This window comes from Odontesthes bonariensis, chromosome 1 (assembly GCF_027942865.1).
Source record: "Odontesthes bonariensis isolate fOdoBon6 chromosome 1, fOdoBon6.hap1, whole genome shotgun sequence".
NCBI lineage: Eukaryota > Metazoa > Chordata > Actinopteri > Atheriniformes > Atherinopsidae > Odontesthes > Odontesthes bonariensis.
The window spans coordinates 46,314,538-46,327,804 of NC_134506.1; the positions used below are offsets into that span (position 1 = coordinate 46,314,538).

Below are 13,267 nucleotides of genomic sequence, written 5' to 3' on the forward strand. Positions count from 1 at the left end.
ATCGGTTTAATTCAGTTGTTCAGTTTAAAAAAATGACCTATTTCAATTGGACAAACAAACATGAGAGAAATTATAGTTTTTTACGATACGTAAAAAATAACATCATGGAACTGTGGCGATGGAGGAACCTCACCATCTTATAAGAGTTGTTTTCAAGTCAGCTGAAGTGGCAGAAAAAGATCTGTTACTCAGTATGTTACAACATTTACTGAGATATTTATGGTTTCATTATCTTTTAAAGATGAAATCTTGTGTATAAACTCCTTCTTCCTGTTCCTGGGAGCATATATCAGGGCGTCTGAGGTGTAAAACTCCTTCTTCCTGTTCCTGGGAGCATATATCAGGGCGTCTGAGGGCCCCAGCAGGTGTCGCACTCGGTGCGCTTACGTCACATTATCGGCATGTTTCTGATAAAGATGGAGGTCTCCCAGCACAACTGTTTAATGAGGTTAATATATCCAAAGTGTTTAAACGCAGTAATTAACGGGACACGTGCATTACTACGAGTTACGCTGCGTACATCTCCGGCTTGGTCCATCACTGTTGATGAGGAAGCATTGTTTGCTAGCATCTGCTGCTAGCTTACAGCTAACAATGCTAACCTGTTTCCCTCTGGGATCAACAGAGGAGCTATCTGTATCTGTATGTAGAGCTGGAGGGTTGTTGGTCTGACTGCAGGAACAGCTTCATCATGAAAACAGACTGTTAACAGAGACACTAGAGAAGCCTTTCTGTGCTTTAAATAAAGTTTTTATTCAAGATAATTCAGCTCTATTATAACAGAAAACTGAACACAAACCTCCTGATATTCATAGAAAAAATTGCTGCAGGTGAGCACACACACACAAACACACACTCACACACACACACGTAACTGTGCTGTAATAAATTATATGTACAGTCCAGGTCCGCCTGTAACTCCAGCTGATGCTGAAATACGCAGAGGTGGTCAGTCTCTGCCGCTCTGGAGCCCGAGTCTGGAGAGAAACAACAAAACCAGCATTAACTACAGGTAAAACAGCCACAGAAGAAGAAGAAACAGCATTAACTACAGGAAAACAGCCAGAGAAGAAGAAAACCAGCATTAACTACAGGTAAAACAGCCAGAGAAGAAGAAGAAACAGCATTAACTACAGGAAAACAGCCAGAGAAGAAGAAGAAACAGCATTAACTGCAGGAAAACAGCCAGAGAAGAAGAAAACCAGCATTAACTACAGGTAAAACAGCCAGAGAAGAAGAAGAAACAGCATTAACTACAGGTAAAACAGCCAGAGAAGAAGAAGAAACAGCATTAACTACAGGTAAAACAGCCAGAGAAGAAGAAGAAACAGCATTAACTACAGGTAAAACAGCCAGAGAAGAAGAAGAAGAAACAGCATTAACTACAGGAAAACAGCCAGAGAAGAAGAAACAGCATTAACTACAGGAAAACAGCCAGAGAAGAAGAAACAGCATTAACTACAGGAAAACAGCCAGAGAAGAAGAAACAGCATTAACTACAGGTAAAACAGCCACAGAAGAAGAAGAAACAGCATTAACTACAGGAAAACAGCCAGAGAAAAAGAAGAAACAGCATTAACTACAGGTAAAACAGCCAGAGAAAAAGAAGAAACAGCATTAACTACAGGTAAAACAGCCAGAGAAAAAGAAGAAACAGCATTAACTACAGGTAAAACAGCCAGAGAAAAAGAAGAAACAGCATTAACTACAGGAAAACAGCCAGAGAAAAAGAAGAAACAGCATTAACTACAGGTAAAACAGCCAGAGAAGAAGAAAAAACAGCATTAACTACAGGTAAAACAGCCAGAGAAGAAGAAACAGCATTAACTACAGGAAAACAGCCAGAGAAGAAGAAGAAACAGCATTAACTACAGGTAAAACAGCCAGAGAAGAAGAAGAAAAACAGCATTAACTACAGGTAAAACAGCCACAGAAGAAGAAGAGAAACAGCATTAACTACAGGTAAAACAGCCAGAGAAGAAGAAACAGCATTAACTACAGGTAAAACAGCCACAGAAGAAGAAGACTCATCAGATTAAATCACTAGATAAAGACAGCCTTAAGCCTGATTTATACTCGGAAACCAGGTCGTCTGCGTGTGTGTCGCAGTTAACGCAGACATGCCCCCCCCCCCTACGCAGACACTACGCAGACACTCTGGTGCACCTCCTCAAAATTGTAACTCACCGCAGACAGTGCCGCAGACATCGCCGCAGGGAGGAGAGAAAGGAGGCCTCTGATTGGTCAACTCTACATCCGCTCTACACTATGCGTATTTCCGGTTTGCTAACCGGCTGACGCTAACCGTGCTAACCGTGACGATTCTTTCGCCTCTCGGCCAGCTCCAGTAGTAGCAATATTTCTTCTATTTCTAGATCGATCAGCTGCATCTCAATCAAAGTGCGCATTCGTCCAGTCGCCATTGTTGTTGAATGACCTCCGTAACGGTGCGTTCACACCAAACGCGATGCGAATATTCGCACCGCCTTCATCGCGCGATCGTTGCCGCAGGTGTAAATTAAATTCCATCGCCTCAAACGCCTCTTTCGCGCGAGTAAAAAAACGAGTGAATAGCTCAAGGGGCTATCCATGGCTGATCGCGTCCTTGTACCTGCTGTGGCAGTCCGAGATTCGTCTGAAACGCACACGCCGTCTTGTCTGGATCAGTGACATCATCCGGTGGTGCATTCAGCTCGGATAATTTCATCGCCTTCTCCAGGAGTTGCGTCTGGATGACGGCCGCCTCCAGCGGCACCCCAGGCCCACCAGGACCCAGCCCGACGACCCGCTCGGGAGGACCGGAGCCGCGATCTCTCGGCAGGACACAATGCCACAGGCGCCCCGCAGCTGGGCCGCGGCTCCGTTTCAGCTGCGGGAGAGATCGAGGCGCCGGTCCTCCATGAGTTCCGTCTGGATGACGGCCGCCTCCAGCGGCACCCCAGGCCCACCAGGCCCCAGCCCGACGACCCGCTCGGGAGAACCGGCGCCGCGATCTCTCGGCAGGACACCATGCCACAGGCGCCCCGCAGCTGAAACGGAGCCGCGGCCCAGCTGCGGAGCGCCTGCAGCCGGCGTCCCGCCGAGAGATCACGGCACCGATCCTCCCGTGGCGGCCGCTTCCAGCGGTGTTTCGGGCTCGCCGGGACCCAGTTTGGTGGCCTGCTCGGAGGCGGCCGTCATCCAGACGGAACTACTGGAGAAGGCGGTGATTTAATTTTTTTATTTTATTTAGTCAGGGACCATGTGCAAAGTACATTAATTACAAAGTAGATGACCTGCACCAGATTGTAGCTTAGAAGCTAATTTCCATCTGCAGTCCCATCTGCATGTCACAGACAGCGCCTGTCCATCTGTCTCCACGTCACTGTCGTCCAGAATCTCAACGCTGATAGGCTGTCTGGCGCGAATATTTCGCCAAAGTTGGATTTTTTGAACTCGCGCGAATCGCATATTTTCACTCGCGCGGCGGCCACCGCAGCACCGCACCGCCTCACCGCTCCTCACCGCTCCTCACCGCGCCGCCCGACCGCTCCTCATCGCGCCGCCGGCTCGAATCCGCGTCTAATCGCGTCTTTGCATTGACTTTGTATGTAATCGCGTCGCCCGACCGCGTCTGGTGTGAACGCACCGTAACCGTAACACCCACAATCCTAGCTTGTTCGTGATTGTCCCTCTTGCGTTGTGGCGTGGGATTAACATAGCGAAGACAGCACTTCAAGGCATAAATCAAAAATAACTGCGTCGTGTCTGCGACACACTGCTGCGAAGTATACACAAGCCTTTAAACAGGAGAAGCATGGCGGGTAAATGCTGTAACGCTGAACAGAGACAGAAGAAGAATGTGAGAGTTGTGAAATGTGCGGATGTTATTCTCACCATTTGTCGGATTTGTTCTGGGTGGACTCACTCTTTCCATCACAGGCAACGATCTTCACCTTGTCCACCTTCACCAGGTCCGTCACCTCCCTGAACTCAACGTCGTTCAGAACAAACGTCCAGACGTTATCACAGAACCTGTAGGTGTTCAGAGAGCCCTGCAGGACAGAAGAGCCACAGAGTGAGACAGAGTGAGACAGCAGAGTGAGACAGAGTGAGAGAGTGAGACAGAGTGAGACAGAGTGAGACAGAGTGACAGAGTGAGACAGAGTGAGACAGAGTGAGACAGAGTGAGACGGAGTGAGACGGAGTGAGAGGGAGTGAGACGGAGTGAGAGAGTGAGACGGAGTGAGAGAGTGAGACAGAGTGAGACGGAGTGAGAGAGTGAGACAGAGTGAGACAGAGTGAGAGAGTGAGACGGAGTGAGAGAGTGAGACAGAGTGAGAGAGTGAGACAGAGTGAGACAGAGTGAGAGAGTGAGAGAGTGAGAGAGTGAGACAGAGTGAGACAGAGTGAGAGAGTGAGACGGAGTGAGAGAGTGAGACGGAGTGAGACGGAGTGAGAGAGTGAGACGGAGTGAGACGGAGTGAGAGAGTGAGACGGAGTGAGAGAGTGAGACAGAGTGAGACAGAGTGAGAGAGTGAGACAGAGTGAGACAGAGTGAGACAGAGTGACAGAGTGAGACGGAGTGAGAGAGTGAGACAGAGTGAGACAGAGTGAGACAGAGTGAGACAGTGAGACGGAGTGAGACAGAGTGAGAGAGTGAGACAGAGTGAGAGAGTGAGACGGAGTGAGAGAGTGAGACAGAGTGAGACGGAGTGAGAGAGTGAGACGGAGTGAGAGAGTGAGACAGAGTGAGACAGAGTGAGAGAGTGAGACAGAGTGAGACAGAGTGAGACAGAGTGACAGAGTGAGACGGAGTGAGAGAGTGAGACAGAGTGAGACGGAGTGAGAGAGTGAGACAGAGTGAGACGGAGTGAGAGAGTGAGACAGAGTGAGACAGAGTGAGACAGAGTGAGACAGTGAGACGGAGTGAGACAGAGTGAGAGAGTGAGACAGAGTGAGAGAGTGAGACGGAGTGAGAGAGTGAGACAGAGTGAGACGGAGTGAGAGAGTGAGACGGAGTGAGAGAGTGAGACAGAGTGAGACAGAGTGAGACAGTGAGACGGAGTGAGACAGAGTGAGAGAGTGAGACAGAGTGAGAGAGTGAGACGGAGTGAGAGAGTGAGACAGAGTGAGACGGAGTGAGAGAGTGAGACAGAGTGAGACAGAGTGAGACAGAGTGAGAGAGTGAGAGAGTGAGACAGAGTGAGAGAGTGAGACAGAGTGAGAGAGTGAGACAGCAGAGTGAGACAGCAGAGTGAGACAGAGTGAGACAGAGTGAGACAGCAGAGTGAGACAGAGTGAGACAGAGTGAGAGAGTGAGACAGAGTGAGAGAGTGAGAGAGTGAGACAGAGTGAGACAGAGTGAGAGAGTGAGACAGAGTGAGAGAGTGAGACAGAGTGAGACAGAGTGAGACAGAGTGAGACAGAGTGAGAGAGTGAGACGGAGTGAGAGAGTGAGACGGAGTGAGACGGAGTGAGAGAGTGAGACGGAGTGAGAGAGTGAGACGGAGTGAGAGAGTGAGACAGAGTGAGACAGAGTGAGACAGAGTGAGACAGAGTGAGACAGAGTGAGAGAGTGAGACGGAGTGAGAGAGTGAGACGGAGTGAGACGGAGTGAGACGGAGTGAGACGGAGTGAGACGGAGTGAGACGGAGTGAGACAGAGTGAGAGAGAGTGAGACAGAGTGAGACAGAGTGAGACAGAGTGAGACAGAGTGAGACGGAGTGAGAGAGTGAGACGGAGTGAGACGGAGTGAGAGAGTGAGACGGAGTGAGAGAGTGAGACAGAGTGAGACGGAGTGAGAGAGTGAGACAGAGTGAGACAGAGTGAGACAGAGTGAGAGAGTGAGACGGAGTGAGAGAGTGAGACGGAGTGAGAGAGTGAGACGGAGTGAGAGAGTGAGACAGAGTGAGACGGAGTGAGAGAGTGAGACAGAGTGAGACAGAGTGAGACAGAGTGAGACAGAGAGACAGAGTGAGACAGTGAGACGGAGTGAGACAGTGAGACGGAGTGAGACAGAGTGAGAGAGTGAGACGGAGTGAGAGAGTGAGACAGAGTGAGACGGAGTGAGAGAGTGAGACAGAGTGAGACAGAGTGAGACAGAGTGAGACAGAGTGAGAGAGTGAGACAGAGTGAGAGAGTGAGACAGCAGAGTGAGACAGCAGAGTGAGACAGAGTGAGACAGCAGAGTGAGACGGAGTGAGACAGCAGAGTGAGACGGAGTGAGACAGCAGTGAGACGGAGTGAGACAGCAGAGTGAGAGAGTGAGACAGAGTGAGAGAGTGAGACAGTGAGACAGTGAGAGTGAGACAGAGTGAGACAGCAGAGTGAGACAGCAGAGTGAGACAGCAGAGTGAGACGGAGTGAGACAGCAGAGTGAGACGGAGTGAGAGAGTGAGACAGAGTGAGACAGAGTGAGACAGCAGAGTGAGACGGAGTGAGACGGAGTGAGAGAGAGTGAGAGAGTGAGAGAGTGAGACAGAGTGAGACAGAGTGAGACAGAGTGAGACAGAGTGAGAGAGTGAGACGGAGTGAGAGAGTGAGACGGAGTGAGACGGAGTGAGAGAGTGAGACGGAGTGAGAGAGTGAGACGGAGTGAGAGAGTGAGACAGAGTGAGACAGAGTGAGACAGAGTGAGACAGAGTGAGACAGAGTGAGAGAGTGAGACGGAGTGAGACGGAGTGAGACGGAGTGAGACAGAGTGAGAGAGAGTGAGACAGAGTGAGACAGAGTGAGACAGAGTGAGACAGAGTGAGACGGAGTGAGAGAGTGAGACGGAGTGAGACGGAGTGAGAGAGTGAGACGGAGTGAGAGAGTGAGACAGAGTGAGACAGAGTGAGACAGAGTGAGAGAGTGAGACGGAGTGAGACGGAGTGAGACGGAGTGAGACGGAGTGAGACAGAGTGAGACAGAGTGAGACAGAGTGAGACGGAGTGAGAGAGTGAGACGGAGTGAGACGGAGTGAGAGAGTGAGACAGAGTGAGAGAGTGAGACAGAGTGAGACGGAGTGAGAGAGTGAGACAGAGTGAGACAGAGTGAGACAGAGTGAGACGGAGTGAGAGAGTGAGACGGAGTGAGAGAGTGAGACAGAGTGAGACGGAGTGAGAGAGTGAGACAGAGTGAGACAGAGTGAGACAGAGAGACAGAGTGAGACAGTGAGACGGAGTGAGACAGAGTGAGAGAGTGAGACGGAGTGAGAGAGTGAGACAGAGTGAGACGGAGTGAGAGAGTGAGACAGAGTGAGACAGAGTGAGACAGAGTGAGACAGAGTGAGAGAGTGAGACAGAGTGAGAGAGTGAGACAGCAGAGTGAGACAGCAGAGTGAGACAGAGTGAGACAGCAGAGTGAGACGGAGTGAGACAGCAGAGTGAGACGGAGTGAGACAGCAGTGAGACGGAGTGAGACAGCAGAGTGAGAGAGTGAGACAGAGTGAGAGAGTGAGACAGTGAGACAGTGAGAGTGAGACAGCAGAGTGAGACAGCAGAGTGAGACAGCAGAGTGAGACGGAGTGAGACAGCAGAGTGAGACGGAGTGAGAGAGTGAGACAGAGTGAGACAGAGTGAGACAGCAGAGTGAGACGGAGTGAGACGGAGTGAGAGAGAGTGAGAGAGTGAGAGAGTGAGACAGAGTGAGAGGGAGTGAGACAGTGAGAGGGAGTGAGACAGAGTGAGACAGTGAGAGGGAGTGAGACAGTGAGAGGGAGTGAGACAGTGAGAGGGAGTGAGACAGTGAGACAGTGAGAGGGAGTGAGAGGGAGTGAGACGGAGTGAGATCGTTAGACAGCAGAGTGAGACAGAGTGAGACCGTTAAACAGCAGTGAGACGGAGTGAGAGAGAGTGAGACAGCAGAGTGAGAGAGAGTGAGACAGTGAGACAGCAGTGAGACGGAGTGAGAGAGAGTGAGACAGTGAGACAGCATTGGATGGAGTGAGACCAGGTCGGATGGAGTGACACCGGGTTGGATGGAGTGAGACCGAGTTGGATGGAGTGAGACCGGGTCGGATGGAGTGAGACCGGGTCGGATGGAGTGAGACCGGGTTGGTTGGAGTGAGACCGGGTTGGTTGGATGGAGTGAGACCGGGTTGGTTGGATGGAGTGAGACCGGGTTGGATGGAGTGAGACCGGGTTGGATGGAGTGACACTGGGTTGGATGGAGTGACACTGGGTTGGATGGAGTGAGACCGGGTTGGTTGGAGTGAGACCGGGTTGGTTGGATGGAGTGAGACCAAGTTGGATGGAGTGAGACCGGGTTGGATGGAGTGAGACCGGGTTGGTTGGAGTGAGACCGGGTTGGTTGGATGGAGTGAGACCGGGTTGGATGGAGTGAGACCGGGTTGGATGGAGTGAGACCGGGTTGGTTGGATGGAGTGAGACTGGGTTGGTTGGATGGAGTGAGACTGGGTTGGTTGGATGGAGTGAGACCGGGTTGGATGGAGTGACACCGGGTTGGATGGAGTGACACCGGGTTGGATGGAGTGACACCGGGTTGGACGGAGTGAGACCGGGTTGGACGGAGTGAGACCGGGTTGGACGGAGTGAGACCGGGTTGGACGGAGTGAGACCGGGTCGGATGGAGTGAGACCGGGTCGGATGGAGTGAGACCGGGTTGGATGGAGTGAGACCGGGTTGGATGGAGTGAGACCGGGTCGGATGGAGTGAGACCGGGTCGGATGGAGTGAGACTGGGTTGGACGGAGTGAGACCGGGTCGGACGGAGTGAGACTGGGTTGGACGGAGTGAGACTGGGTTGGACGGAGTGAGACCGGGTTGGATGGAGTGAGACCGGGTCGGATGGAGTGAGACCGGGTTGGATGGAGTGAGACTGGGTTGGATGGAGTGAGACCGGGTTGGATGGAGTGAGACCGGGTCGGACGGAGTGAGACTGGGTTGGATGGAGTGAGACCGGGTTGGATGGAGTGAGACCGGGTTGGATGGAGTGAGACTGGGTTGGATGGAGTGAGACGGGGTCGGATGGAGTGGGACCCGGGCCTGGTGTTACGGTTTCAGGCTGGTGTGGTCAGTTTTGGGGGCGGGGCCTAACGGGCAGACTCACCCTGAAGTTGACTCTGTTTCGGACGCGGTTGGCGAGCGCCGTGTTGATGGCCTTATCGAACTGAAGGAGGACCTGAAGAGCCAGCTGAGGAGTGATCTGCTGAGCCTGAACACAAAACGAGACATTTACTCAAACATGTAATCTTCTTCTAATCTAATAAATGTTTCACAGACACTCTTTGGACATTTTATCATCTGATGCAGTCCAGATGCTCAGATCTGCCCCCCCCCCCCCCCCTAAAATAATCTAACTTTTAAAAACCTCTTTGTATTCTTCTCCAGCAGCAGCTGATAAAGTTCAGTTTCAGAGAGTTTTACACACAGCCCCCCCCCCACATAACTAAGCTGGTGGAACAGTCCTTTAAAGTCTTTCTTTAATCAATAAAGCACACTTTACACCCTGTAATATTTTCACTTTGACTCAATCTGCAGTTCTACTTCTCTAAAAGGATTTTTAAGTATTTTATTTAAATAAAATCCGTCTCCCCGACAACCACAAAATATTCTGATTAACATAAATGAGCAGAATGTGAAATCGGAATCTTTTAGTTTTAGCACCATAAATACCAAATCCATCCCCCACTGACTTTTTTTTATTGTTAACCTAAACATACTTTTTATTTTTTTATTTTAAAAAGCTGTTGCTAATTAGCTTCAGCAGAGCTACGTGCACAAAAGTGGCGCCACAGACACAAAGCGCGACTCTTAACTTCAGTCTCATGTGAATCAGCCTGAAACAAGCCGCTGCTAATGGTGCTAACCGCTGCTAGCCTGTTAGCAGCCCGCTAATTCAGGCTGCCGGAGCGCTAACCGCCGCCGCCTGGCCGGGTCGGTGTCACCTGGATGAGCTCGTCCAGACTCTCCTGCAGGCTGTTCCCCAGAGTGGTGTTCCTGTACAGCTGGTACGCCATGATGAGAACTACTTCAGCAGCGAGTAACAGCAGCAAACTATCCTCCAAACACAACCTCGAAGCTAACGAAGCTAGCTGCGTTCCTCTACAAAACGCAGACTGAGCATGCGCGGAACAACACGACGACACGCTTCCGCTTAGACTTTTAAAAATAAAACCGAGAAGCCGGCCGGAAACAAACCTTTCAACGTAAATTCGTTAATGGTAAGAAATTAGTTTAAATTTGGATTTAAATGGCTGTTTTTATGATTTGGTGCCTTTGTTCCAGCTTTTCTGAGCTTTGCTGCCATCAGACTCAAGATGAGCTCATATTTTTCATGAAATAGTCAAATTTCTCATTCAAAATATTTGATATGTTTTGTTTTTATTGTAAATCAAAAGTTGTTTGTTAGATTTCTCTCAGTGGACAGTGAAGAAGACACATTTACACAGCGTCCCAACTGTTTTGGAATTAAAATTGTACGTATTTTAGTTGTGGATCTTTTATAAACATTCTTACATCCTTTTTTTAGACATTTATTTGATCTTTTTAATGAAAAAAAAAGTTTTTTCATGATTTTGTTTAATGTTTAAATTTTGGTCCTGTTGTGGCCATTTGTCCATAAAAAACAAATTAAACTTAAACCAAACAAAATAGCAAAATATAAAAAAAACAACTTAATTATTGACGGATCAGATCCAATTCATCACACACAACTACCACAATTAGCCTTTTTTTCATTTAACCAGCAAAAATGGTCTTTTTTTTCTTTTTTCTTGTGATTAAGTGTAAGAAATCCAGATTTTGACTGTACGTGTGTCTCATTGTCTTTGTACATACCTGTAGGATTTTCCTATACATTAAAGGCACAAAAGCCCCAAAAAATAAATAAATAAAATCAGTGTTAATGGACGATAAAATATTTATCGGCGTTAAATAATTAAGTTATTTACGTTATAATTAAGTTTTATACGTAATTAAGTTTTATACGTAATTAAGTTATATACGTTAAACTAATTGAGTAGTGCTGCTGGCCGTGAGACTGAATAAAAACAACTCAAAGCTGCATTTGAATGTTTCATGTAGAAATGAATCAATCTTCATGTGTTCCAGCTTTTCTGAGCTTTGCTGCCATCAGACTCAAGATGAGCTCATATTTTTCATGAAATAGTTAAATTTCTCATTCAAAATATTCGATATGTTTTGTTTTTATTGTAAATCAAAAGTTGTTTGTTAGATTTCTCTCAGTGGACAGTGAAGAAGCCACATTTTACACAGCGTCCCAACTGTTTGGGGAATTAAAATTGTACGTATTTTAGTAGTGGATCTTTTATAAACATTCTTACATCCTTTTTTTTAGACATTTTATTTGATCTTTTTTCCTTTTTTTTAATAAAAAAAGTCAGAATGTTTTTTCATGATTTTGTTTAATGTTTAAATTTTGGTCCTTTATTAAAAAAAGGTGTTTTTTTGTATATTTCTTGCCTCCTGCTGCTAGTCTCAGGTTAGGAGCTTCCAAACAGCTGAGTCATTAAACTGCAGCTGAGATGGAGCCAGCTGATGAAAACACCCACCAGGTGGCAGCAGAGCATCAAACTCTGACAGTTTTCACCCTGTTCAGCTCAGATTCTCAGTTTTTCTGTCAGAATTAAAGTCTTGTTTTAGTTCACTGTTGCTTCGGGTCTGATTTTACTGTCATGAGACACAGAATGAACACAAAGTCTGAACTCCAGCTCTCAGAAAACAGCAACACTTGTTTATGAGTAATCCTGAATTTGTTAAAACAAGCCTCTGCACTGACCCTATCACCCTCTGGAGATCCATTCGCTCTACAGAAGCAGGGCTCAGTTACCATCTCCTCTCACTCCCTTTCTTGATAACTTCCTGCCGGGCTTTTAGGACCAGGGCTTTAAAGTGTGGGGCAACCAAGGGTTAAAGAAACTGGGGGATCCAGTTAAAGGCCAGATTCTACTTTCCTTTCAGCAAGGGGACTTCTACAGATGTCTACAAGTTAGAAATTTCATAATTAAAGACACCACCTTAATGATTAATAACACGTCTTCATAGAATAGAACAATACTTTATTCATCCCCCAATGGGGGAAATTCAAATTAGTCAAGTAGCTCAAAAAATTATTAATATTTACAATGATTGTATATTAACAACAACAATAATAATACCAATTCTAATAAAAATACAACTACTAACTAATAATAATAATAAAATGACTAAATCGATAATTAAATCAATCACTCAATCAATAAATCAATAAATAATTAAAGAAATAAATAAAACAATCAATCAATCAATCAATACATAATTAATTAAAGAGAAGAACTCAGCATCACTGTTAAAAAGCCTGATGAGAGCCACTTTTACGACAACATACTAAAGTCCCCTTTTGCAAATATGCATTTCTACATATAAAAAAGAAACAACACAGCCAATACATGTTCAACTCAGACCACATGTACCTTATAAATGTAATACTGGGCTGAGCGGCAGCTGGCCTGCATGTCCTCGACTTTCTTCATGTTGTATTTGTAGTTTGTTGTTGTAATCATAGTGAGACATTCAGGATGAGCATGGTTTCTGTGCTGGTCTCTGTGCTGGTTTCTGTGCTGGTTTCTGTGCTGGTTTCTGTACTGGTTTCTGTACTGGTTACTGTGCTGGTTTCTGTGCTGGTCTCTGTGCTGGTTTCTGTGCTGGTTTCTGTGCTGGTTTCTGTACTGGTTTCTGTGCTGGTTTCTGTACTGGTTTCTGTGCTGGTTTCTGTACTGGTGTTTGTGCTGGTTTCTGTGCTGGTTTCTGTGCTGGTTTCTGTGCTGGTGTTTGTGCTGGTTTCTGTGCTGGTTTCTGTGCTGGTGTTTGTGCTGGTTTCTGTGCTGGTTTCTGTACTGGTTTCTGTGCTGGTTTCTGTGCTGGTTTCTGTACTGGTTTCTGGGCTGGTTTCTGTGCTGGTTTCTGTACTGGTTTCTGTGCTGGTTTCTGTACTGGTTTCTGTGCTGGTTTCTGTACTGGTGTTTGTGCTGGTTTCTGTGCTGGTTTCTGTGCTGGTTTCTGTGCTGGTCTCTGTGCTGGTCTCTGTGCTGGTCTCTGTGCTGGTTTCTGTGCTGGTTTCTGTGCTGGTTTCTGTACTGGTTTCTGTACTGGTTACTGTGCTGGTTTCTGTGCTGGTTTCTGTGCTGGTTTCTGTGCTGGTTTCTGTGCTGGTTTCTGTGCTGGTTTCTGTGCTGGTTTCTGTACTGGTTTCTGTACTGGTTACTGTGCTGGTTTCTGTACTGGTTACTGTGCTGGTTTCTGTGCTGGTCTCTGTGCTGGTTTCTGTGCTGGTTTCTGTGCTGG

At 47.5% G+C, this 13,267-nt stretch overlaps 1 protein-coding gene across 1 annotated transcript; it reads right to left on the bottom strand.

Moving 5' to 3' along the window:
- Positions 1-728: 728 nt before the first annotated feature.
- gtf2a2 (general transcription factor IIA, 2) lies at positions 729-10,042 on the bottom strand. The gene is made up of 4 exons (XM_075471328.1): positions 9,871-10,042; positions 9,033-9,137; positions 3,877-4,034; positions 729-977 (listed from the first exon to the last, which is right to left on the bottom strand). Coding segments are annotated over exons 1-4 (336 nt in total). The 5' UTR covers positions 9,943-10,042; the 3' UTR covers positions 729-976.
- Positions 10,043-13,267: the final 3,225 nt, after the last annotated feature.

What these genes read in the sequence shown, in the direction of transcription:
- gtf2a2 (XM_075471328.1), bottom strand. Translation starts at nt 9,942, where the DNA reads ATGGCGTACCAGCTGTACAGGAACACCACTCTGGGGAACAGCCTGCAG. An exon ending in GTCTGGACGAGCTCATCCAG is followed by an intron (nt 9,138 to 9,870) that starts GTGACACCGACC and finishes TTTTGTGTTCAG; the next exon opens with GCTCAGCAGATCACTCCTCA. An exon ending in GAAACAGAGTCAACTTCAGG is followed by an intron (nt 4,035 to 9,032) that starts GTGAGTCTGCCC and finishes TCTGTCCTGCAG; the next exon opens with GGCTCTCTGAACACCTACAG.